A 26,571-nucleotide genomic window follows, 5' to 3' on the forward strand; every position below is an offset into this window, starting at 1 on the left:
CGATGCTCAACCACTGAGCCACACCGGCTGGGCCCAATGTCTTTTCCACATCACTAACTTGAACTCTGGTTATGGAATGCGTTTGGCTCACTTACACAGCAAGTACCTAGTGGAGGGCAGGAGACATGGTGCCAAGGAAAGATCTCAGCAGTCAGAACTTTGAGGTTCAAGTTCTGATTCCGACTCAAATTTTGTGAGTTTTAACAAAGAAATCCCTTCACTTCTTTGACCCTCAGCCCCTGCAGTGTAGAATGGGGACCAGCAGTCCTCCCACCATGAACAGGGAGGGACGAGGTGGTGGGTGTGCGCACCGGCTGAAGGGTCTCAGCTCTACCCTAGAGAACCAGTAGATTCGTCACAATGCAAGGCCAGCGATGAAACAGCCCCTTCCCAGGAAAGGGAGCTGCCAGTAACAACGTAAATAATCCACCACGACTGAGCTCGGAGACACTCAAACTGCTTTAATGTTATGTTACAGACACAAGCTCTGTTATTCACCTTGCCCGCCCCCACAATTACTTCTTTCTGGTCTTCAGACTCCACAGTGTCCTGGACCATGAAATTCCAAATCACACACCAGTGAACGAGGAGCGACCAGCACTCCTCCAGGATTGTAAGTCCATGTTTCAAGCACTTACCAGGCACCTTTCTAAGTTCTCGATGTGCGTTTGGGAATTTGCCTCCCCAGCACAGCAGCCCTGTGAGAGGGGGATCTCTAGGCCGTGAAGGAGGGACCGAGCGTGGAGACCACAGAGCTGCTCCGTGGCAGAGCTGGGCTCTGGCTCCAGAGCTACACTCAGCCACTCTGCTGGACTGCGTCCCTGAGAAAAGTCATAGCGCAAGTCCCGTAGTTCCAGACCTACGCTGGGATTTTAGATTGATACAATTCTACCTACTCCTATCAGAATAGTATCAAAGTCTAAATCAAACCTTAAATATTGCGTAGGCCTACAAATCTTTTAATCAGCAAAACACATTGCCCATGATAGAGATTATATTCCTTTTACAGATCCTAAGACTCAAAGAATACTCGTAAGAAACAGAACCAGAATTTTATATCAACAGCAAAACTTTTCAGCTTCCTCTTATCCGAAGGAAAACTGAAAATAAAATCTGCATTCCAAACAGGTTTTCAATGAACATTAATGGATGACCTGGCAGTTATGTGTCAAAATGTAAGCATACACACCTTCCAATCTGCTTCCAGGATCTCTTACAGAAATACTAATAGAAGGAAACAAAGACATCTGTGCCAGATGTTTACTAAAGCAGTAGCGAAAACTAATACAAGCTGACAGCCATCCGTCAACTGTATTATGGCACAAACACGAGGGAAAACCACGCAGCTGGTTAAAGAATGAGGTAGCTCTAGGTACACGGACACGTAAGGATATCTTGGGTATACCAATAAGAAAAAAGGTGACAGAGTATGTGCAGTATGCTCTTATTTTTATTTAAAAATAAACTGTATGTGCATGTGTGTGCGTGTGCATGTATCTGTGTGTGACATATGCTGTGGAGATACAAAAAGGCCTGGAAGAATACATACATAAACTCCCTTGGGAAGAAGCAACTGGCTGGGGGTGGGAAGGTGGGTAGAGCAGGGAGGGCAGTGGAAGGAGCAGGCATCATCTCTCATGTTTTACTTTTAGAAGTCTATATAGTTTGAAATTAACAATTAATTTTGAAATACAAAGATCTTGGAGACTAATTTTCTAGAGAAAATAGGTTTATAAATGCCCTTAAAATGAAACGTAAACTTCTTTCTCCCACTTAACTAGGCGATGAGGGCACAGGAAGGGCAGCTCTGTGACAAAACCCTCGTTTAAAAGCTCTAACGATGCTAAACTAAGTCGTGCACTAAGGCTAGCAATGCTTCTATCTTCAGACTATGTCATAAATGTCAAAATAAAGGCTTTTATAATTATAGAGCTTTAAAATGTGTAAAATACTTAGACAAATCACTAAAGCTGCAGTTTTGCTATACTTTATTCAAAATTGGCCCTACTTCCTAATGATTTGAGAACTATGAGTCTAGTGTCCAAATGTAAATGCCCATCCTGAAAGTGGCACAGCAAGTGAGCTCTGATCCCATTCATTAAACTCTCAAGCTGAACTGTAATCTGAAGGTACGCACACCACATACACCTTTGCACAGGTAATTTTATTCTCTCCTGTGGATGTCAACAAAGCTCCGAGATTTCATTTGAAACATTGAGAAAGCACATACCTGAATATTGTCACATTTCTTTACATCACGATTCAGTAACTATTAAACAGTTATGTCTACTAAATACAGTAAGCAAAATGGCATAAATGTTTACACCATTCCCTTGTAAACAAGGCTTCTGTGCACAACAGTAACAAATGGAATTATGCATATCACAACATCGTGAGGAAAGACCTCTTTAAATAAACTATTCTGTTTATAAATAGACTCTGATTTTTTTAGTACACATTTACAGACCTGATCAATAAAAACAAACAAGACATACATTTTTCTTTTAAAAGAAAATGCTTGGAAATGGACCACGATGGGAGAATTCACCTAGGAAAAGGGTCAGAAGCAAGCAAGGGTAATAGAGCTAAAAGCACTGCCATACTTCAGCCTATTTCTGTGAGCATACACCAACACAAGGACAGGGCTGTCCGGGAGGAGCTCGTTTTCACTTGAATTCCAGCAAGTTGCAATCGATCTTGTAGTATACATAGGGGTAGTATTCCTGCTGACTCAGGTTTAAGCCTGGGATATCCATAGGTGCCTATGGAAATCAGACAAAGTGCTCGATTATGTACTTACAGAAAGCAAACAAAGAAGTCAAGTATTACCATGTACTGTCTATTAAACACCTCCTCTGGACTAAGTTTATGCATTTCTGCTCATTTAACTTGAAGCAGGCATTATCATCTCCATTTTGCAAATGAGGAAACCACCTCAGAAAGGCTGACTTGCCCTAGGAAACACAGCACAGTAAGGCCCAACGTCAAGCCTGTTGTGACTCCAAAGCCTGTGTGTCTTCCTGGTCCTGCCACCCCTTTTTATGCACACTGTAAAGAATTATTTTTAAGTCTCAGGCTTGGAGTATTGAGTTTCCAGGATAAAAGAAAATAAAGTATTGGATAAAAATAAGTGAAGCTTTGTTTTAAAGATATCATATATTACATATGCATGCTATAAGAATTTACTGTTAGGAAATTATGTAGCAAATATTTAGACCTATTTTATAGACAATTCCATGAAAATGCAGACAGTCATTTCTTGCACTTTCTTCTATCAAAAAAACCTTGATTTTTCATAGGTTCTAACTAATACACATGTGAGATTTACCATCCTAAAGAGGGGGGAAAATCAAGATATTTGAAATAAAAAATATAAAAGCCCACTACAATTTTAAACAATGACAAAACACACATATGCTTTATTTTCTATTTAAAAGATGATATAAACACATACAATTTTAGAAAAACAATTTGCTTTACAATGCTCATCTATTAACTCATTACTTCTACCAAATAAAGTTAAAATAACTACTAATTTTCTTCTCTGCAAGAAAAGAATTATAATTTTTGTAAATAACTAGTATCACTGGTTGGTTCTGTATTTCTCCAACTATGAACATCTGGTTTAAAGCAAGATAATGATTGGTTTTTAGCATTCCCAGCTCTAACTAGCATAAAACAGGGTAGACAAGGTAAATTACTGGCTATTTTATCAAACAATTAACTGAGAATCTCAAAAGTACTTAGAAATAACTTTTAAAAAATGGGTATCATGATATTCACTATCCCTTTTCTGTCTATCTTTTCCAATTTTTCCTGAAATTCATTCCAGTTCTTATTCTCCAAGGCTATCTAATAAGTACTTACATCAATGATAGCTGCTGCACTGCTATCTAGATGTTTATACAATTCATATAATACTTCTCTTAGTTTCTTCATTGTTTTCTTATTGGGCTGAAGTAGCATTGCTTGGAAGTTCACTGGCAAGCCATACCTTGTAAGGAAGCAAAAATATATTATGTAACACAAACACACACATAGACTTTATTGGGAAAGCAAATATTTTCATACTCTTCTTTAATCACAGCTAATGGGGAGATGGTACCTCATTTTACAAGTTCAACTAATATACATAGAAACTCAAGCCTTCTCTGGTCCTCACTGTCCACTAGGTATTTTTCTCTAAAATGAGAGCCAATTATCTATTAGGAATTACTTTAATTACTCTTTAATTTTTAAGGAAATCTATGAATAAAATAGTGATAATGTGTAAACTTAGTAAATACTTTCAAGATAAACAATGAGATTACCCACATCTACTTTGAAAATTCCAAGTAATTTTAAAATAGCATAGCTGCAGGTACGTCTATAACAATTTCTAATAGGAGTAACATGTACACAGGATCACAAGATGATTTAGATTTTATGTCAAAATATTAAATATTATAGGTTAAATGAAACGATTTCATATAAGTCATTAGTATACTGTGTACATGTAAATATCTGAAAGATCTTCTTTTAAACAAACATTGGCTAATATTGTACAATCTACGTTTGCCTTAAATCAGGGGTGGGCAAACTTTTTGACTTGAGGGCCACAATGGGTTCTTAAACTGGACCGGAGGGCTGGAACAAAAGCATGGATGGAGTGTTTGTGTGAACTAATATAAATTCAAAGTAAACATCATTACATAAAAGGGTACGGTCTTTTTTTTTTTTTTTTAGTTTTATTCATTTCAAATGGGCTGGATCCGGCCCACGGGCCGTAGTTTGCCCACGACTGGCTTAAATACATGAGAAGAGACTCTGAGAGCACAGCAGCAGGGAGCTCTGGTCCTAAACCAGTGTTAAGAGACACGACTAACACACAGGCAATAGTTGGGTGACACCGACAGCCTCTCCTCACGACTGGCCCTTTGGTTTCTACAAGTCCATTTCCTATTACTGGGCTGTGTGCTATAATAAAGGGGTCCAATATAAAGGCATCTATAAGCTCTTCATACCCACGTTTCTCAATTAACTTTCTTTACCTTAAAACAGACTCTACAAAAACCCTCAATGCTTTCACATGAATCCACGCAATAAATGCTTCACTGAAATTCACTTTCAGCCACCGCACAAGTGGTCCCTATAAAAGAGGAAAAAAATTACCACAAATCTGGTCTTGAAAATGGCAAGTAGGAATTAGATGAACCAATTGGCTTGCTTAGATATTACTTGGTTAGGGTTAGTTTTCTCCCAAATAAGATAATATGGTTTATAAAGTTCTTAGAAATAACTTTAAATGAAATTTGCTTTTCTTTTCTCTTTCATTACAAGAGAAACACCTTTCACTAGTCACGTCTCCCCTTCCACACAATCTTTTGGTCTTCACAATAGTCCTGTATTTGAAGATGGCAAGAGAGTGGACACCAAATCCATTCCTGTTCCCATTTTGCCTAGAACATAACATTCTCCAATGATTTCAATAAATTGCTTCAGTAAAATATTGTGGCATTAAAAACATCTGCCTCAAGAAAAGAAAAAGTCTTACTGGAAAGGAAAGCTAATACTTAAATAACGCTTCCACCACAGGGGTTCCAATCAAAACACTGCATTTAAAATTAATTTCTGATATGGATTAAATGGGAGTAATTAATTTTAGGTATGTATTTTAAGATAACTACTCACAAATCTCAGCTTTAGAAAAAACTCATTCTGCTTATTTAATAGAAAAAATACTTAAAATCGAATGTCTTAAAAGCAAAATGGGGGTTTTGCTTTCTTAAATCAAATAAAAGCAACATCAGGTTTTCTTCTGTTTAACAAGGCTAATGCTAAATGTTAAGAATACATACAAATTGCTTCTTCTTGTCAGTAGAAAGCCTGTTCATTTCTTCTTTGTCTGCTTTCATCTCCTCTTCATTATACTGGAAATCACGAACAATGAATCTAAACGTGGGGGGAAAACAAAATTGTCCACTCCGGTGTATAGGTGGTTTAACAAGATAAAAAAACAAACAGAAAAAATAATGATCTTACTTGTTTTCCCTGGCTTTGTGTCTGAAGTCATCAACTGCCTTCCTAAACAAGGTGACATTACAAAGGTAACTGTCTTGGTCCTCTGAGAGCACACTAGGGAAAGAAGACAAAGTCTGGTTAAAACTTACGTTGACTTGCTCTCTTTAATAGTGAAGACAGGATTCAGAAACACTGGGGGAGGAGGAGAACAGTAGGTGTGGCAGCCCTCCCAAACCATCTCAATGCTACCCATCTGTATTGCCCCAAACACTGAGGACACTGAGTCCTGGACGTTTTTACTCACCGTAATAGCCCTGTATTACATTTACTGCATCCTAACCGGTAATATTACACAGTAACTCAAGGAGAACCCCCGAACTCTGAGAACCATGCTGTTCAATCCACATCAGTGCCGGGCTGGCCGAGGCAACCGTCCAGCAGCTGGGTTGTTTCCAGAGTCTCCTCGCTTCCTTGCTGCATCCTCTTCTCTTCTGGAAACCTCATTCTCTCTCCAGGCCAGCCCAACCCCCGGGGCCTGGCCCACCCGCTGCACTGCCAGAACCTCTCACCTCAGAAACTTCCTTTTCTCCCAGCACACCCTAGATCAAAACTAACACAGACGTCTAAATAACCTCTGAAAAAACACTCTTTTATGCATCTCAGGGCTCCATGTTAGGCTTTTTGAAAATATATATATATTTTTTGATTTCTAAAAGGAAGGGAGAGGGAGAGAGAGAATCATTGATGGGCTGCCTCCTGCATGCCCCCACTGAGGACTGAGCCAGCAACCTGAGCATGTGCCCTGACCTGGAATCGAACCGTGACCTCCTGGTTCATAGGTCCATGTTCAACCACTGAGCCATGTGGGTCGGGCCATGTTAGCCTTTATAACGGGATGGGGGACATCTGGCCAGTGGGAATCATTTGGTCTGGCCCTGCCAAGACATTAGGGGTGACTTAATTAAATGTTTGACCAAATACTAGTATAGCAGGCTAATCTTTAAGTTGATAATTTTGTATGGCCTGTGAATGATGTTATAAATATCCAAATGGGCCTTGGCAGAAAAAAGGTCCCCCACCCCTGCTTTAGAAGATCCCAGAGAGGTCGCATGTCCACCCAGTCACAGCTCTCAGGGAAGTCACTGAAAAGACCTGCCATATGCACTGCTCCCAGTCAACCTACCTGCTTCATCATCAAGACATCTTCCCTGATTTTCTTCATAAAAGTGAACTCTGCAGCCCTAACCGGTTTGGCTCAGTGGATAGAGCACTGGCCTGAGGACTCAAGGGTCCCAGGTTCGATTCCGGTCAAGGGCATGTACCTTGGTTACGGGCACATCCCCAGTAGGGGGTGTGCAGGAGGCAGCTGATCGATGTTTCTCTCTCATTGATGTTTCTAACTCTCTATCCCTCTCCCTTCCTCTGTGTAAAAAAATCAATAAAATATATATTTTTTAAAAAGTGATCTCTGCAACCTCTGTCCCAAAACAAGAGAAAGTGTCCTGTGCACAGTGGCTAGTGCGTCTTTTTCTAGATCTTCTTAGTGAGGCTCCTGTGCCTCATCTGGAGCTCTAGCTCCTTGAATTAAAACCTCCACGAAGCAGCAATGAGTTTGTTTCTGACAACAGAGGCAGAGGTGAACCAGTGACCTGACCCTTTCAAGTTACCTTAACAAGCAAAAGCAGACAGACAAAAAGGAAAGTGGTAATTCTGAAAGCATAAATGCCAAGTACCTCTTTCTGAACTGCTTTTTTTTTTTTTACAAAAGAAGCAGAACAGCAGCCCAGCCTCCACTTTCTTGGCTGTAATACTGACATGGCATTTATACACATCCATGCACGTAACACACAATAATGGCAATATTTCAAATTGTCAATACTTGAAGACTTTAGGTAGAATATTTTGCAAATAGCTAGATTTTATGCATTTTTAAATATATTTTTATTGATTTCAGAGAGCAAGGGAGAGGGGGAGAGAGATAGAAACATCAATGATGAGAGAGAATCATTGATTGGCTGCCTCCTGCACCGCCCCCCATCCCTACTGGGGATCAAGCCCCCAAACCAGGCATGTGCCCTGACCAGGAATGGAACCGTGACCTCCTGGTTCCTAGGTTGACACTCAACCACTGAACCATATGAGTCTAGATTTTATGCATTTTTAAATGAATGTTTCTTTCAGGTTTGAGATAGTATTTTTTCAATCTATTCTTCTACCTCAGAATTCCACTTTCATCTTCACTCCTCCCAAGTATCATGCCAAAAAGCCACAAGTATTACTGCTTATAACTCAGTTAAAAATAAAGCACTTAGAACAATGACTAGCACACAGTAATTACTCCAAAATGTTAGTTATTATGATAACCAAAACACCCAGCACCAAGCCACAGAGACCTTTCTTAAACAGCGGACAGGATTCCAGACTAACCCACTAGCCTGTCTCCCCACTGGCACTGACCTTCCACCCTTGTCCCGGTGCTGGCTGCACGGCTGCTCTGCTCTTGACTACATTTAGACAGTAAGTTTTCAAGTCAGTGATTCCAAATGACTTCTGAGCTGAGAAACAGAGTAGAACAGATGTCTTCACTGGGTGAGGAAGGGCTGGGACTCTCAGGTGGTCATGAGCACTTGTACGTCGTTCAGAAGACTGGTACTGCCTGGGCTAACCTGTTACTGCCTGACACTTTTTCTTTGAAACTACTATAGTGACTTTAAAAGATGGACATCTCCAAAGTAAGATTATTTACTTAGTGTTTTGTTTGTTTTTATATTTTTTTTATTGATTTCAGAGAAGAAGGGAGAGGGATAGAGAGAGAAACATTAATGATAAGAGAGAATGATTGGTAGGCTGCCTCCTGCACGCCCCACACTGGGGATCGAGCCCACAACCCAGGCATGTGCCCTGACTGGTAATCAAATGTGCCGTGACCCCCTGGTTCATAGGTCAATACTCAACCACTTAGCCATGCCAGCCGGGTTCTAAAGTAATATTTTAAAGTCCTTCCTTTAGAATAAATCAGGGCTTACTTATCTAGCCTACACACCACTCCCCTGGAACCCAGGTTTGGCATATGTACAACTTGTGGGGACATACCGTGTGCATGGGGTCCTTCTTCTCCTCCCTCCCCTGCCTCCCAGACAAAGTCAGCCCCTATGGCTTTAATGCCCACAGAGCACAGAGGTATAAGAGGTGTGATCTGTCAGGATAAAGAGCTTCCGTGGGAAACTAGTGTCAAGACACATTAGTCTTCAGTTTATCATGGGAAGGGCTGGTGTGAGTGAAAGAGATAGCCCCCGCTCCCTCACCAAACTCCCTCCAAAAAAATATTTCATGATGGGCACTGGTTTGTGGTTTATGTTTCAAAAAAATCAACATCTGGCCCAGCTGGCGTGGCTCAGTGGTTAAGTGTCAGCCTATGAACCAGGAGGTTACGGTTTGATTCCTGGTCAGCGCAAATGCCCAGGTTGCGAGCTCAATCCCCAGTGTGGGGCGTGCAGGAGGCAGCCTATCAATGATTCTCTCTCATCATTGATGTTTCTATCTCTTCCTCTCCCTTCCTCTCTAAAAGCAATAAAAATATATTGTTAAAAAGAATTTTCAGAAGGTAGCAGCAGGGAAAGTGCCACATGAGACCCGGGTTCTAGTACGGGCCCTGCATGAACAGATGTGTGACTCTGGACAAACCACCTCACTTCTGTGGCCTCAAATGTCTGTACCAGTCAACATGCGCGGGCCAACCAGACTGTGCAATCCCAGGTCTAAAAGTGTGACAGCTGGAGTTAACATAACTCACTGATAAGGTGAAAAGAGGATTTTACAATATAAATTCACCACAAAGGAAAGACATAAAGGCATTTCCTAACCCAACATCCAGACTGTAAAAGGAATTCCAGGAAAGAAAGGGGTTTTACAAAGACTCCGACTTACTTGCTAGACCTGGGAACGACCATCTCGGCTAGTGTCTCGTACTGCTTCATCCAGTCGTTGTGGTTTAACCTGCAGGAAAGGTGCAGTCAGTACTGGGGGAAAACAAGTCCTACCTCCTGCCACACCCAGTGGAGAAAAGGGATGGGACAAACAGGAAATGTGGCTATAGTAAGTATACGTCAAACCCATTTAACAAAATATTCAAGTATCCTACTGAGAATGAATTTCAAACACACTTGTTGAGTGAAACGGGAACTACATTACATCCAGGAACTACTGCAAAGCAGACACAGCCCAGAACGAAGTTTAGAAAGGAAGTAAGGCAAAGTATAGATTCTCAACTACTTTCAAACTTTCGGGTTGAAGTATATTACCTCATTTTTTAAAAAGAAAGAAAAAGGCCATGCATGACAAACCATGACCATTTCTTTTCAGGACCATTAAGAAAGGCTGGAAGGAACTGTATTTACTGAAAGCACCAAGTACCAGGAAGTGTTCAGTAAATAAAGGGACAGCAAACTATGCTGCCACAGCGAATTGTGCAACACCCTTCTCTAAAGAACACTGGCTTTTGGGGGTGTGGAAAGTGACAATTATGTCTGTAATTTAAAATAAAGAACTTTAGTATTTGTAGACCAAGACAGAAAATAATTCATTGTTTAAGGTGCTTAGGTCTATGTTTCAATTATTGTATACAGAAAACTGTGAAAACTTCTGGTTTTAAACACAAATTTTAAATAAAGATTAAATGAGACCAATCTTTTATCTGGGCAAAGGTATTTTCCTATATATTATAAAAACACGAATACACAGAAATTGATGATAAAAAATCAGTGTTCCAGTACAGCAAGGCTGAGTTACATAACTCACACACGAAATACAACTTCTGGAGCCCTTAGTTTCTGTGTTGTGTTTTTTAAACTAGGTAATTAGTCTTCCTTTTCTTTTATTTGAATTTTGTTGTGGTTAATCCGCACTTGAGGATATTTTTCCCATTGCTATTCTGAGAGAGGGGAAAGGAGTGAGGGAAGGGGAGAGAGAGAGACACACACCGATTGGTTGCCTCCCACATGAGCTCTGGAACCTGCAACTCTTGACCAGGGAATCGAATCTGGCACCCTTCAGTGCGAGTCCCTTTACACTTGGATTTTATGGAAAACTTCAAATTAAAATGTCAGATACAAACATTTTTCTTGTATTTTAACAGGTAAAAAAATCTTTTTAATAAAAAAACATACTTGGGAACTACAACCAGTAACGTGACGAGATACTCTGAATCAAGAACAAAGTCATCCTTCTTCACAATTTCTGAGAGACTTCTAGTTAGCAAACTTCCTCTGAGGAAGAAGGAAAAAATCATTAGGCTGATAATTATGGGCTTCCATAACACAAGAAAGAAACAGCAAGCTAATTATATTCACATACACTATAAAGACATCTCAAGAGAGGCATTAGTCTAGTTAACATTTTTACTTTATAAGTCTTCAAAATTTAGCTATTTCTCACCCCTGCAATGAAGGAAATGGCAACATTTATCAAAATCTGTCTCTAGTGTCTGCCTTTGTGTTTGCCTTAATTGGAAGATGGGTCTTCTGTTGATTACATTTATAATATCTTGACTGGGAAAGTGTTATTCATTAGATATCAACTGAAGTCTATTTCATCATAATTATGAAATTATATCATCTATACCTTGGTTTTCCTCCCTCCCCCTGGGTATCTTTTGTTACCAGGCAGTTTTGGTTAGTTAACCCAATAATCAACTCTTCCAATCGGTCTTCATGTAGTGTCCCAGTACTAATCCTTTCATAATAAAATGTCTTGCCTGTTTGCACCACTGACAGTAAATATATCAACCACCTTTTCCTCTGGGATATAAATGCTTAACTTCAACAGTTAAGTGCTTAAAGCTACCCCTGTAGTAGTCATGCTACAAGGAGATCAACCAGAAGTGTATTTGATTTTAAGAAAACCTAAGGTGTAAAACACCTAAACTTGGAAAACAAAGAATGAATATCGGATTATAAAAGAATTCCTCTATAGAATTCTTTTAAGCAGACTGTGCAATTAAACTATGATTTGATTTGAAACAACTAATTTTAGACATTTTTCTACCAAATGAATAAAGCAGGGCTGAGCTCTTGAGCAGCACTCACAGGTGTTATTTATGAAACAAGTATAATAAATCAACCTCACATCTGTTTTGACTAGACTCAATTAATACACTTTTCTCCATGAAGTGAAAAAATACCACTTTGATTATAGAAACAGCTGGAACTTTACTAAATCCCAACAATATCTCATTCAGTGTACGCTAGAGTGCTTCTCTAATTCTTAATATTCACAAATACTTGATATGCTTACGCATTCTTTCGTTCCAAATTCTGAAGATTCCCTTTCAGGTTATTATATGCAGATGCTCGAGATTTCAGGTCATTGTCGATCTGAGTCACTCCCTTTAAAAATAAAATAGGCCCAGAGACAAAGAAGCATGGAACAGACTGTCAAATATCAGAGGAAGGTGGGGGTGGGCGGGTGGGTGAGAAGAGATCAACCAAAGAACTTGTATGCATATATGCATAACCCATGGACACAGACAACAGGGTGGTGGAGGCCTAAGGTAGGGGGTGGGGGGTTGGGGTGGCTTATAAGGGGTCAATGGGAGAAAAAAAGGGACATATGTAATACTTTCAACAATAAAGATTTATAAAAAAATAAAATAAAATCAATAAAAAATAAGCAAGATTTTCCTAAATCCACCTCTACTAATACAATTAAAGTAGCTGTACTTAAACACTAACTTTAAAAAATAACAACAATTAGTTCCTAATGTAAAAATATTTTAAAATCACATCTTCATAAGGTCATTTTTAAAATAACCTACTTTATTTTTAATAACCATGGTAATTTCCATATGAATCTTTTCTACTAAAGATAATGTTTTAGTCCACATGTATTTTAATTATTTACCATATTACTTCTTAAACCTAAATGGAATCTAGGCCACCAGTTTAGAGATTACTAATTAAAAGGCCTCAATTTATACGGCTGAAGGATTAATTCCCAAAGGAACTAAATTAAAGTTGTAATGTTCACAACTCCATTATTACTATTATTACACAAAATGTTTTCTCAATATACTCTGAATTGTAGTTGAATTTATTTATAAATTTTACAAAAGCTGATTTTTCAAAAAGATGACTAAAACTACTAATACTTTAGGGAGAAAACACAAAGCAGATTTCACATTTGAGCACCTTGAGTCTGACGCCTTTGACCACTCAGCAATCCTGACAGCATCTGAAAAACTAGTTTCAACTCAGCTCTACCATTATTAGCTTTGTGTACTGGTAAGTCCCTTGACTTTCTCTGAGCCTGTTTCCTCATCTATATAGTATCAGGAAGAAGAACACCAAATCCTTGATGAGAATAAAAAAATAAGGCTCAGTCATAGTAAGAACACCATTTTATATTATCAAACTACTCTAGTTCATTGAATTTTATGATTTTAGTTAAAATCCTTGATAATCTATTCAGTTACATTTAACTATAGAGCACACTATACAAGTAAAATCATAGAGGGTTAAGCAAAGTCTGTCCAAGTAGTTTAAACCATACTTTTCACCCTAGCCAGGTCATAAAAATGTTGACAAATAGCTCTTTGTCTATTTGCCTCGTTATAATTTCAGGTAAGACTTTTACATTTCTTCTCAAGCTCCAGGACTTTGCAATATAGAAGGAGCTTTTAACTCAGCGAGTTCATGGATGGGCTTCAGGATCTGTGTACTCTCTGAAACTGTACATAGATTCATGTGGTGTATGAGCATGGCGTCCTTCTGGGTAGAGAAGCAATAATGACTGTCAGAAGGCGTCAGAGAACACATAAAGTTTAACGTCTAAATCAGCACTTCACATAAAACATACTTAAGTGGCCATTGCCATCTACATGACTCATAAATCCTTAATAGACTCCATTTTCCTGTTCTACAACACCTCAGTTACCCTTAAAATGTGTATAAGCGATAATTACAGAATTTTAAAGATTCTTATTTTACCACTGTTGATGCAATATTTAAATGAACTATGTAAATAAGTAAACTATACAACTTGGATACTGTATACATGAAAGTGCTATACTTATTAACATCTTTTTTTTTAGTAAAGTTGTAGTTAGGGTAGCTCCTATTTGTATCAATCATCTGTAATTAAGTTGCCTTGTCAAAACCTAAAGCGTATTTCCATAGCTAAATGCTTATAAAATGAAAGTAGCCACTATAAATCGATGTGTCCTACCTGTGTTATTTTTTATCTTACCTTGGCAATTATTTCAGAAATATTTTTCAGAGATTGTTTGATTGGATATTTAGCCATGTCCCACTGAAATCTTGTTATATAAGTAACCAAGTCAACTGAAATAAAAAAATAAATTAATTACTGAGGAGAAGCAATAGAATTTTTTGTAGTCTGCTACACAGTAAACATTCAGATATTTGAAATTGGCATTTGGAAAATCAGTAAAGATATATCATCATTTCTGAAATGTTCTGATTAAATAAATGTGGACCATATTTAACATCAGTTAATCAAAATTTTATGTTGCAATTTGATTGAATCTTTTATACTTACTCAAAAATATTTTTAAAAATATATCTTTATTGATTTCTCAGAGGAAAGGAGAGAGAGGTAGAAACATCAATGATTAGAATCATTGATCGGCTGCCTCCTGCACGCACTACACTGGGGGTTGGGCCCACAACCTCGGTATGTGCCCTGACCAGGAATTGAACCCAAGAACCTGTAACCTATTGGTGCATAGGTCAACACTCAACCATTGAGCCACACTGGCCAGGCAAAATACTGCTACTTTTGAGAGTTTGACCACACTACTCCATAATGCTGCCTCAGCATCCCTTTTGTGTGGCCAAGTGGCCTGCAGGGGCCTAGAAATTACACTCCCTCTCCCTCAATAACAGCCGTAAATAACAGCCTCCAGAGTCACAACCAAGTGTAAGTTCCTGACTGAACTCTCCCTGACCCCCCACTGCCCAGGGCCTTCCCCTGTGTACCCTTTAGATAAGCCCTCTCCAAGTTACCAAAACCCTATTCTTTTTGGTCTCAATTGACCAATCGGGACTTAGCCTGGGAATCCCAAAGCACTCCACCCACAGACCCTATTAAAGGCATGTGTCCTGATGCTCTGGCCTGTACCCTGCTTGACCTCTCCATGGGCCCTACATCCTCCAGGACCTGAGAGTAATAAACTTCTCTATTTCACTTTCCCTTTTGTTGAACAGTGGCTCACCATCCCATGACACCCTGGGGCTCTACTTAACAAATGTTAATTTAACAAAGTCACATTAGTGACCTTATAGTAGGCAATACAGAATAGAAGGAAATACAGAATAGAAGGTTATTTTGTATTGTAATGACATAAAACTAAAGATCAGCCTAATTTAAAATAAAGCAAATGCTAAAGTGGTATTTCATAACAAACAACAAATGCAGTACAAATGACAACAATGATGTCAAAGCCACCTTTATAAAGCTACTAGTAGCCTGCACATAAATCTGTGCGCCAGTAGCTCGCTGTCGCCCTCCTGTAGCTCTCCGCCTGCTGCCCCGCCCTCCTGTAGCTCCCCCTGCTCCCCTCCCCCTTCCCCCTGCCCCCTCCTCAGCTTGCTGCCCTGCCCCCTCATGTAGCTCTCCGCCGCCCACTTGCCCACTTATAGCTCGCTGACCCACCCTCCTGCTGATCCCTGATCCGGTCATTATGTGGTCGGTCATTATGTAATGACCATTTGCATATTACATCTTTATTATCTAGGATTATTTCATAAAGCAAACTCTTTTTTGTTTTTGTAGCTTGGTCATTCACTTTGTACAAGTCAACATCAAATCATGAGACATTAGCTTACCTCCATTTGCCAGCAGATTCTCTTGGACTTTATCTTTACTATCCTCCAATACGTCAGCCATATATTGGGCCACTTTCTTAACCACCCTTGGGAGAAAAGAAAATCAACAATAATTTTCAGGAGAAAGACCCAAATTCCATGCTATACAATGAACACACTACATAAAGACATGAAACTGACTATATATGTTCCCATTACACATCGACACTAATAAAAGAGAAACATGCAAATTGACCGTCCCTGCGCTATGCCCACCAGCCAATCAGAGTGATATGCAAATTAACCCAACAAAGATGGCGGTTAATTTGCATACACAGGCACGGAGCGAAGACTGAAGACAGCGTAGAAGGAAGCCAAGCACTGCAGAAGGGAGCGAAGCAGCAGAGAAGGGAGGGGGCCGAGGCAGCGGAGACAGAGGGAGTGAGGCAGCGGAGAAGGGAGTGAAGCCTGCCTCGGCCGGCTTCGCTCCCTTCTCTGCTTCACTCCGGCCTCAGGAAGCCCTATTCTTGCAGGAATAGGCCCAAGGAAGCCCTACTCTTGCAGGAATCTTCCTGCAACGGGCCTCTAGTATCTATATAATATAAAACAAATGGGTCCTAACTTCTTTAAATAATGTTTTAAGGATAAAATGGACCAAAATTTTGTTTTATGCAAAACTCAACTGCATAACCACAGAGTTTCAAAGAGACTACATGAAATATATTTATTAATCTGAAAAGGTAGTGAGAAACAGTTTGTAAATAGCCATATATTATAAACTGAAAAACTGGGCAATGGATCTGCAAGGACCAAGAACAAAGGAGGAGGCAGAGAGCTAGTGAGCATTCACCAATTATATGCTTTCACTTAGGATGAAAGGGAGCTGGTAGGAAACAGAATACAAGCAACAGTAATGATTCAGCAACATTTGCAAGAAGCAATCATATACAAGAAACCTCAGTGCCAAACTTCTGAGGCACCTAGATATCACCCTGTCAATTTCATTTTATAAGTAAAGACATCGAATAATAAGGAGAATAAGTGACTTAATCACAAAACCAGTTAGTGGCGGATTTGTGGCTAGAAATGTGGTGTTTTGACTCTGCTGTCTGGTGTTCTTTCCCTTATCCAGTTGTGCCACTAGGCCCTGGATGAAATTCAAATGTATACAAGACAAAATCACTAACTTCGCATTGCTTAAAGTTGAATTGGAGAGCTACCAAAATATACAAATGACTAAATACAAAGCAATCTGTGGTAAGTGCCAGCTAAGATTACCAAGCTATAGAAAGAGAAGCATAAAGGAAAAAGGGATCACTCCCAGCTACTGTAATCAAGCATATGGCTCCTGAACTGGGTAACGAAGGAAAGGAATGGTTTTGAAAGGATGACTAGACAGGAAGAAAGTATACTCTTGCCACAGGGCAGCACATGAGTCAAGACCAGGAGAGGTAGAAAAGCAACAGGCAATCAGAGAATGATGAGCAGTCCAGACTGCCTGGAATGTCATGCTGATGAGAAGGGGATGTTATGCTGGGAAGGCAGGCTGGGCCAGACGGCAGACAGATAGCCTCTGATGTCAGACTTTAGAGAGAGGGATAACATAGTCACAACAGGGCTCGGACAATCTGATGACTGTGTGCTCAATGGCAGGAAGGGTAAATTGAAAGACAAATTCAGAAACTTCTGCACAAGAACCAATAATAAGGACCAGAAAAATTGACAGAAGGGCTAAATTTGAATGACCTCAACCTAAGGAAGTGGAACAATTTCAGAAAAAAATATAAGCCATAAATCTTCAACATGTTTAACCTGGGATTTGTACATACACTTGGCTGTGTCTCCAAAATTCACCTATTCCTTCAAAGGAGACAAACTATTATTCCCCTATAAATTAACAAGTATCTTTTAAACAGAACCATTGCTATGAACATTCAAAAATGTGGATATGTTCATGGTTGATAAAAATATACTAAGGTTGATTATGGTGATGGCTGCACAACTCTGTGAATATACTAAGAATCAATGCATTGTACATTTTAAATAGATGAATTGCATGACATGTAAAGTATATCTCAATAAAAATGATAACATCACACTTCGAACGGGAGTATTTTACTGTATGGAAATTACCTATATATATAAAAGCCTAAGCGACTGTTCAACCATTCGCTATGACATGCACTGACCACCAGGGGGAAGATGCTCAATGCACAGGCATGGAAACATGGAACAGACTGATGAATCTCAGAGGGAAGGGGGGAGAGGGGAGGGGGGAGGGGGGGGGGAAGAGATTAACCAAAAATCTTATATGCATACTAGAGGGTGCACCGGTGGGGTCCCTCAGCCTGGCCTGCGGGGATCAGGCCGAAACCAGCAGTCCGACATCCCCTGAGGGGTTCCAGATTGTGAGAGGGCACAGGCCAGGCCGAGGGACCCCACCAGTGCACGAATCCGTGCACCAGGCCTCTAGTATCATCACAAAGTCGATTGCAAAAAAAAAAAAGAGTCAACATTTCTAAAATCATTCCAATAAGCACAGTATCTATGTGTGATAATAAACCAAATGTCTAGCAGCCTGGTAACAGTGACTTTCATTTTGCTCTAGTCTGTGCGTATAAGTACATTACCCTTCTACAAATGCATCCAGTTTAGCCAGTTCATCCGACAAACCAACCAAGACATCCAGTGTGCCAACCTAGAGGGGCAATACAGCATTTTATTACTTAGGTTTCTCTCTCTCTTTTTTTTTTTTACAAGATGGTACAACATCTTAATTTGAAGGGCCCACGAACTTAAGTTCTCCTTTTTTTATTTCATAATGTGCAAGTGTGGTTAAAAAATGTTTGCCAGACATTTCAAAACTATTACATGTACAAGATAATCCTCTAATGCAGGGGTATAACCACTGTGTAAGACATGACAATTCTGCAGAGGCAGGCCTATGCCTCTGCTTGTCCTGCCCAGTGACGGTGGAGCGTCTGAAGCCATGGTTTACAATAGCAGCTCTTAGCACAGATCCGGGACTGCATTAGAGGGTCTGTAGCTGAATTTAAATGCAAACTGTATGTGTGTAAATGAGCATGTTGTGGAAGAAATGTCCATAGTCTGTATCAGTGTCTTGAAGGAATTCATAACTCCCAAAATATATATCAAATCTTTTTATAAGATTTCTCATTACAATTTAAATTACAATTTAGAAAAGCATAAATGTTTAGGAAAAAATGTTATTTTGTTTAGGTAGCTCACTTCTAAAATCTCAATTTACTTATTATCTAAAATCTGAAGATTGGAAAGAACAAGAACAGGTTTTAAATTATGCCAATGGCCAGAGAAGGAACCTGGGTATCTCATTTCTACCAAAAGGGAAGCAGAGATACACCGTCCTCCCTTTCATGATGAACTCATACACTGCTGCAGAGTGCAGTTTTACCTTTAAGTCAGGAATGTTGAACTTTGAACTAACAGCAAGATTATTGTTCTTTGTGGTTGCCGCATGCAATTTCTCCCATGTTTGTTGACATGTTTTCTCCCCAGGAGCCGAAATAAGCCAGAACTCAGTCATGTTTGTTACTGGGTATTTCTTCCAAAATCAACAGACACTCTGAAATACAAAGTAAAACAAAAAATAAATTTAGTATCGTTTGCTTCTAAAGCACTTCAGAGTCACAGGATAAATGATAAATATAACCTATTTCAAAACTAATCTACCACTGACATATGATCACAAAGTCAAAATTACTTACTTGGAAGTAAATCCATATAAATGGTAAAAGGTGATATTTTTATGATAATATAAAAGAGATGATAAAGACCTAATACATTAAGTATCTAATTTTTTTTAAAATTACAAAACATCTTAAAAGGGGAATTATTTAAGAAGATAGACTACCCAAAATACCAATCACCAATAGTTACATTCCACAAAAGTCAGAGAGTCAAATATTTTTTTTAAGTTTCTCTTAAACTTTTAAAGCATGAAATAAAATAAAAAAACATTCAGCCCTAGCCAGTGTGGCTCATTTGGTTGGAGCGTTGTCCCGTGCATTGAAAGGTGGTGGGTTTGATTCCCAGTCAGGGCACATACCCAGGTTGCAAGTTCCATCCCCAGTTGGCAGACGTACGGGAGGCAACTCATCGATGTTTCTCTCTCACATTGATATTTCTCTCCCCCTCTCCCTTTCTCTCTCTCGCAAAACAATAAAAACATATCCTCAGATGAGGATTAAAAAAAAATTAGTTTAATATGCATAAATTGAATCAAAGCATTTGAACAGTAGCCACCAAATATATTTGTCATACTTGGCTTAGCAAATCCTACATGGTTAGCCAAACTGGGGTTAATTTTAATCCATATTCAACCTAAGGAATTCTCCTCAAATCCCTGGCATATACTTAACTGCCATAAAACATTTATACATTTGCAAAGAAAAAAAGAAAAGAAAGAAAGAAAAATCTTGACAATCAGCCCTGCATTTCAAAACATGACCTTAGGGTAGGGGTGGAGGATACAACACTATTGGATCTGAGTGAGAAAGAGGCGGTGGATCTCCTTTTTCAGCAGTTCCAGTCCCATTAAGACACAACCAACCCTCTTCTACAGTTCTTCTCCCTCCCCCTTTCTCTCTCTCCCCCTCCCCCTCTCTCATACACACACGCAAACACGAAAAGTACAGAGTCAAATGTATTCAGAATCTAAGTAGTAAAGCACACAAACCAAAAAGAACTCATAAAAATTAAAATATAATAGTATCATTATTTCTACTTTAATATGCCTTCATTACAACCACTATCAGCTTTCTACTACCACTGCTTGTTTAACCTGTCCTGAAACTTGGAGGCTATCTTAGATAGAAGATAACTATCTTACAAAGTTGTCTTGGTAACAAAATCAGATAGTGAACTTTATAAAGAACTTGATAAATTTAAATTACCTTTAAAATGTAAATTATAGTTAATCATAATGAACTTTCATCATTTCAGAAGCCCACTGCAATTAAAGTAATCTTACCTAGTCATTACACAATTGAAAGTGAACTTAATATAGATGCCATTCTATATGTTTGTGTGTTTTTGAGCTTCAGTTTGTAGAGCACCTGCATTATACCAAGTACTGGTCTAAAGTTTTTGTGCATTATTATCCCAGTCATCCCAACACCTCTATGAAATACATATCGCCCTACCCACTTACAGGTAAGAAACTCAGAGAAGGTAAACTGGTATAAGTTTAGACAGTAAAGAATTGTACTCTAAGTGTCTTTTCCAACAATACTGATAAAGCTGCATAAAGAGCTACAATCCAATGGCCAACAAACTAAACACAGACTTGTTAGTGATGGCTAGACCAGACAAAGCACTTGGTCTGGCCAGAAAACAGTACAACTTAACTGGCTGTCCAAGGATGGAAGCTACTCAAAGCACCAGTTCTAAGGAGGTCATCCAAAGATAAGCTGCAATTTAAAACAAAAGCAAAACCAAAATCCTCACTAGCCTACACGAGAAACTTCAAATGTTAAACTTCAAAGTTATTATATAAACACTAGAGGCTCAGTGCACGAGATTCATGTGAGAGTCCCTCAGCCCGGCCTGTGCCCTCTGGCAGTCCAGGAGCCCTCCTTAGCCCTCAGGGGATATCCCTCCACCACCACTGCGCTCACCTGAGCCGGCTTCTGGCTGAGCTGTGCTCCCCCTGTGGGAGCGCACTGACCATCAGGGGACAGCTCCTGCGTTGAGCGTCTTCCCCCCTGGTGGTCAGTGTACATCATAGCGACCGGCTGTTCCGCTGTTCGGTTGATTTGCATGTTACCCTTTTATTATAAAGGATAAGTCTATCCATATTCTTTTCCAACCTGACTTTTTCACTCAAACTATTTTTAGAATTATTCATGGTGATTCATATAGACGTAGTTCATTAATTTTAAATGCTATATGGTATTTTTTAAGCAAACTAAAATTTATCCATTTTCCTCTGAAAGATAGTTATATTGTTTTACTTTTTGGCTATTATAAACAAGTCTGCAGTGCACAACTTTGTACTTCATGTCTCTGTTTTGTAAGTTTCTCCAGGACAGAGAGGAGTAAAACAGCTGAATTGAAGGGTATGATAATGTGGTAGAGTTTTCTCAAAAATGAAGGCTTGCTTTGACCAACAAAACACATGGAAGCCACACTAGTATAAGTTCAGGGCCCAGGCCATGAGAGACCTTGAAACTTCAACTTATGTTTACTGGATGGCTGCCCTCGGACCACCATGGAAGGAGGCCAGTCTAGCCTATTGTGAGACAAGAGGCCACATGGCAGAGGAACAGCACCGTAGCTGACAAGCAGCATAAACTGGCAAACACGTGAGTGAGGCCATCTTGAAGCTTTCAGCCCAGCCAGTGTCCCAGCTGAATGCAGGCCCATCGATGAGCACAGATGAAACAAACAGAAGAACCACTGAGACAACCCACAGAACCAGGAGAAATAAGAAATCACTGAGTCAGGCACTAAATTTTGGAGTGGTTTGTTATGTTTCATGAGATAACTGACAAAGACCAACATCAATTCTATTGGGTATTGCCAAACTGTTCTCCAAAGCAATTACCAACATACAATGGTATACATTGTTCTTAACTATATGCTTACAGAAAGCACAAAAGCATGCATAAAAGGGGCTTTTTAGTTGTTTACATAAGACATTATTTCTTTAAAAAATATTTGGGGTAAATATGACAAAATGTAATACCTGTTAAAACTGGGTAGTGGGTACATGGATGTCTATTAATCTAAAATATTTCAACTTTTCCTGTATACTTAAAATATTTCAAAATTAAATACTTAAAATCTGTTATAAGAATTAATTTATGATAAATTAAAATAATACTTAGCAAATTTATAAAAAAAAATACAAGTTTCATGAAACTTCAAATGGAATAGCCAGAGAATAGTCTAGTTACCAGATTAATCCTCCAAGCACAACTTATCTGTGTTTTTTAACTTTTCTGTTTTAACCCTAGCAGATATGCTTTCTAAACTGTTTATATCCTCTTATAACCAAGTGTAATATATTGAACACAAACCTTTTTGATGTTTCAGAATTTTTTTAAAAAATATTTTCGAGCCCTCGCCAGCGTTGGTCAGTAGGTTGGGCGTCATCCCATGCACCAAAAGGTTGCCAGTTCGATTCCTGGTCAGGACACATGCCTGGGTTGTGGGCTCGATCCCCAGTAGGGGGCATGCTGATCAGTGTTTCTTTTTTTCTCTCTATTCCCGTCCTCTCTCTCTCTAAAACAAAATTTTTAATTTAATTTAAAAATTAAATTCCTAGTGAAATGGTGTGGGTCTATCACCTGCTTTCCTGTCATCCCCTTTGTGCTCTCCTGCAACACCCAGGCCACCTCACATCAGCTGCTCCAGTACTTGTCACCTTTTCACTTTCCTCTGTCCTCTTTGGCCTTGGTTATCACCTTATCTCTGATCTCCTGAATCTAATACTCTTGCACTTCACCAATCTAGCTTTTTTAGCCCAAACACCAATTATAGGACTACCTTGGCCTTTTAAATTCTCAGTTGAATTCAATACATCTTTAAATTTATTTTAATAATCCCAATCTTCTAAGTTAGTGGTCGGCAAACTCATTAGTCAACAGAGCCAAATATTGACAGTACAACGATTGAAATTTCTTTTGAGAGCCAAATTTTTTAAACTTAAACTATATAGGTAGGTACATTGTTATTAACTAGGGTACTCCTAAGGCTTAGGAAGAGCCACACTCAAGGGGCCAAAGAGCCGCATGTGGCTCGTGAGCCGCGGTTTGCCGACCATGTTCTAAGTGATAGTAGTTTTGGAAAATTGAGGTTTTATTGTAATTATTTATACAAGTGATTCTGCTAAACAAAGTATAGTTGATCACATATTTTTATACCTCCTTTCTCCCCCAAAATGGCAAGTTTTGATTAAGTCAATTGTTAAGTCCTTACTGATTTTACTGTTAAATTATCTAAACTGCAGCTTCTTAAAAGACTGTAATAATATGAGCTATTACTGTAGATGTCACTATCATACCATTAAGAGTTCTAGGAAATCTTTTTCATCTAATAGGTTTCCAAAGGATTTCAAGAAATTAGAACCTCCTGGTTCATAGGTCAACACTCAACCACAGAGCCACACTGGCCAGGCACATGCCCTGGTTTCGGGCTCCATGGGGGGGGGGGGGGGGGGCAGGGCATGTAAGTGGCAGCCAATCAATGATTCTCTCTCATTATTAATGTTTCTATCTCTCTCTCCTTTCCTCTCTGAAATCAATAAAAATATATTTTTAAAAATTATTCTCATAATTGATGTTTCTCTCTCCCTCTATGAATATTTTTAAATACTTAAATTTAAAAAAAAAATAAATTAGAAAAAGGATTCCATTTTCTCATCTATAAATACCTGCTCTATCCTACTTCACTGAGCTTTTATCAAGATCAAATAAAATGATTATCACGATAATTCTAAAAGAAACTGGAGTCCAAAAATGTTTAGGAAAATTATAGAATGTTCTCTAGTTCCATCTTTTAACTGAAGCTTTCTCTAGAGCCTGTTTAGAGATGAGGAGGCAAAGACCTCTTCCGTGCTTAATACTGTGTTATATACACTTCTCATTCATTATCTTAATTCTCACGTCATCCCTATACACTAGATCAGGGGTGGGCAAACTTTTTGACTCGAGGGCCACAATGGGTTCTTAAACTGGACCGGAGGGTGGGAACAAAAGCATGGATGGAGTGTTTGTGTGAACTAATATAAATTCAAAGTAAACATCATTACATAAAAGGGTACGGTCTTTTTTTTTTTTTTAGTTTTATTCATTTCAAACGGGTGGGATCCGGCCCGCGGGCCGTAGTTTGCCCACGGCTGCACTAGATAGTAATACTCAGAGAGGTTAGTCATTTACCAAGGTCACACAACTAGAAAATGGGGTTCAAATCTCATTGTACTGCACTATTAAGACCATGTTATTTCTATTGTGTCACGCTAGGAGAAGAGAATGTTCTGCACGTAAGCTCTCCTATTGGAAGAGTGATCCACACATAGCTTTAAACCCTTTCACCTCATGTTTGATTCCAGGTCAGAAAACCCTGCAGGCCCAGTGAATTCTGCTACTAGATAAAGGGACCTGAGCTTCCCTTCCCTTTTGTTTTCATTCCTAAAACAGCAGCATCCAACCTTCAAAACTATCCTATCTCCTAGAACAATGATTCCTCCAAATAGAAAAGCAATTTTTTTTTAAATTAGAGATTCAAGAGACCTGGTGCTCAAGAGCACAAACTTTGGAGTCTCACATAGTTAAAACCCCGACTCTCTCCTCTTACTAGTTTCCACATCTGTGAAGTGGAATATTACAAATCTCCTCCCAGAGCTGTTGGAAGGAATGAATAAAATGATGCGTCTAGATCTTCCCCTTTCCATTCGACCTCCCTTCCTGGGGGTGACTGTATTTGCTGCTGCCCCAACCCGTTCTAATTCCAAAGCCTGTTCCCAGTATTCCAGATGGAAAAGATATTGTTTACTTAATATCTTACAAATGTCACTATTATGCATTTATCATACTATCCTCCCTCTTTTTTAATAACATACTTTCCACTCCACCACACTGGGAAATCCTGAAGGGCCAAAATCATATCGTCCCTGAAGCCCTGAACACCAGCATACACAATTAATAAAGAGCTGTCTTATGAATAAATGAAGTGTAATTATAACTGACTCTGGATTAATTAAGTTAATAACAATGTATCTACCTATACAGTTTAAGTTTTAAAAATTTGGCTCTCAAAAGAAATTTCAATCGTTGTACTGTTGATATTTGGCTCTGTTGACTAATGAGTTTGCAGAACCACTGTCCTAGTCAAAGCAAACTGTAAAAAGAACCTGATGGGAAAGACAAGCTACTTAAATACCTAAGGATAAATGTAAGAACTGCCCATGAGGACAGCATCAGTAAGTCTTTTTTGCAAAATCCCTGTTTTCTCTGTCTTTAAACAATGTTCACTTTTATCCTGTCTATGCAAGTCATATAAAAAAACTCTTCTTGAAATTTAAGAACAATTTAAGCTCAGTTCCAAACAAAAGTTTTCATTGCTGATGAATGTATATGCTTTTTTTGGTCAGAAAATTAAATCCATGTTGCTAAACACATTTCCCTTCTCTCGGCTGCATGTAAGCAGAGTGAAAATTGGTGTCCATCTCACCAAGAACCTGGACTTCTGTTTTTATTCCTAATTATTTCCTTTTGTTTCAGCTTGTATTTTGGAAGACAGGAACAAATGCAGCAAATCATACTAAAGAGGAAATTATTAAAAAGGCATACTAATTAAATGCTGGAGTTCCTCAAGACTCAGATCTAGGTCTAAGTCCCTCTGTTATATGCATGTATGGATGTGTACGTAGTTTTTCTCTCTACAATCAAAGGAAATTTCAGTCTAGATTAGTGGTTCTCAACCTTCCTAATGCCGCGACCCTTTAATACAGTTCCTCATGTTGTGGTCACCCCCAATTTCATTGTTACAAATTGAACATAATTAAAGCATAGTGATTAATCACAAAAACAATATGTAATTATATATGTGTTTTCCGATGGTCTTAGCCAGGCGACCCCTGTGAAAGGGTTGTTCGACCCCCAAAGGGGTTGCGACCCACAGGTTGAGAACCGCTGGTCTAGATACTGAACACTCTCCCAAATTTATATCTCCAGCCCAGGCCCCTCCACTGCTTCTAGAGCTGTAC

General features: G+C 39.0%; 1 protein-coding gene across 2 annotated transcripts; it reads right to left on the bottom strand.

Moving 5' to 3' along the window:
* Positions 1–441: 441 nt before the first annotated feature.
* ATP6V1C1 (ATPase H+ transporting V1 subunit C1) lies at positions 442–23,003 on the bottom strand. Of its 2 annotated transcripts, XM_006093352.3 has the most exons (13): positions 22,883–23,003; positions 19,255–19,425; positions 18,452–18,519; positions 15,843–15,928; positions 14,242–14,336; positions 12,292–12,383; positions 11,166–11,264; positions 9,928–9,996; positions 6,022–6,114; positions 5,838–5,931; positions 5,031–5,128; positions 3,868–3,994; positions 442–2,762 (listed from the first exon to the last, which is right to left on the bottom strand). In XM_006093352.3, exons 2-13 carry the CDS (start codon positions 19,384–19,386, stop codon positions 2,667–2,669), a joined length of 1,149 nt encoding a protein of 382 aa, XP_006093414.1. In that variant the 5' UTR covers positions 19,387–19,425; positions 22,883–23,003; the 3' UTR covers positions 442–2,666. The 2 variants fall into 2 exon arrangements, with proteins under 2 accessions (XP_006093414.1, XP_023613558.1); XM_023757790.1 differs by lacking the exons at positions 18,452–18,519; positions 22,883–23,003 and having other exon boundaries at positions 19,255–19,392.
* Positions 23,004–26,571: the final 3,568 nt, after the last annotated feature.

The sequence above is a fragment of the Myotis lucifugus genome, unplaced genomic scaffold (assembly GCF_000147115.1).
Source record: "Myotis lucifugus unplaced genomic scaffold, Myoluc2.0 scaffold_114, whole genome shotgun sequence".
NCBI lineage: Eukaryota > Metazoa > Chordata > Mammalia > Chiroptera > Vespertilionidae > Myotis > Myotis lucifugus.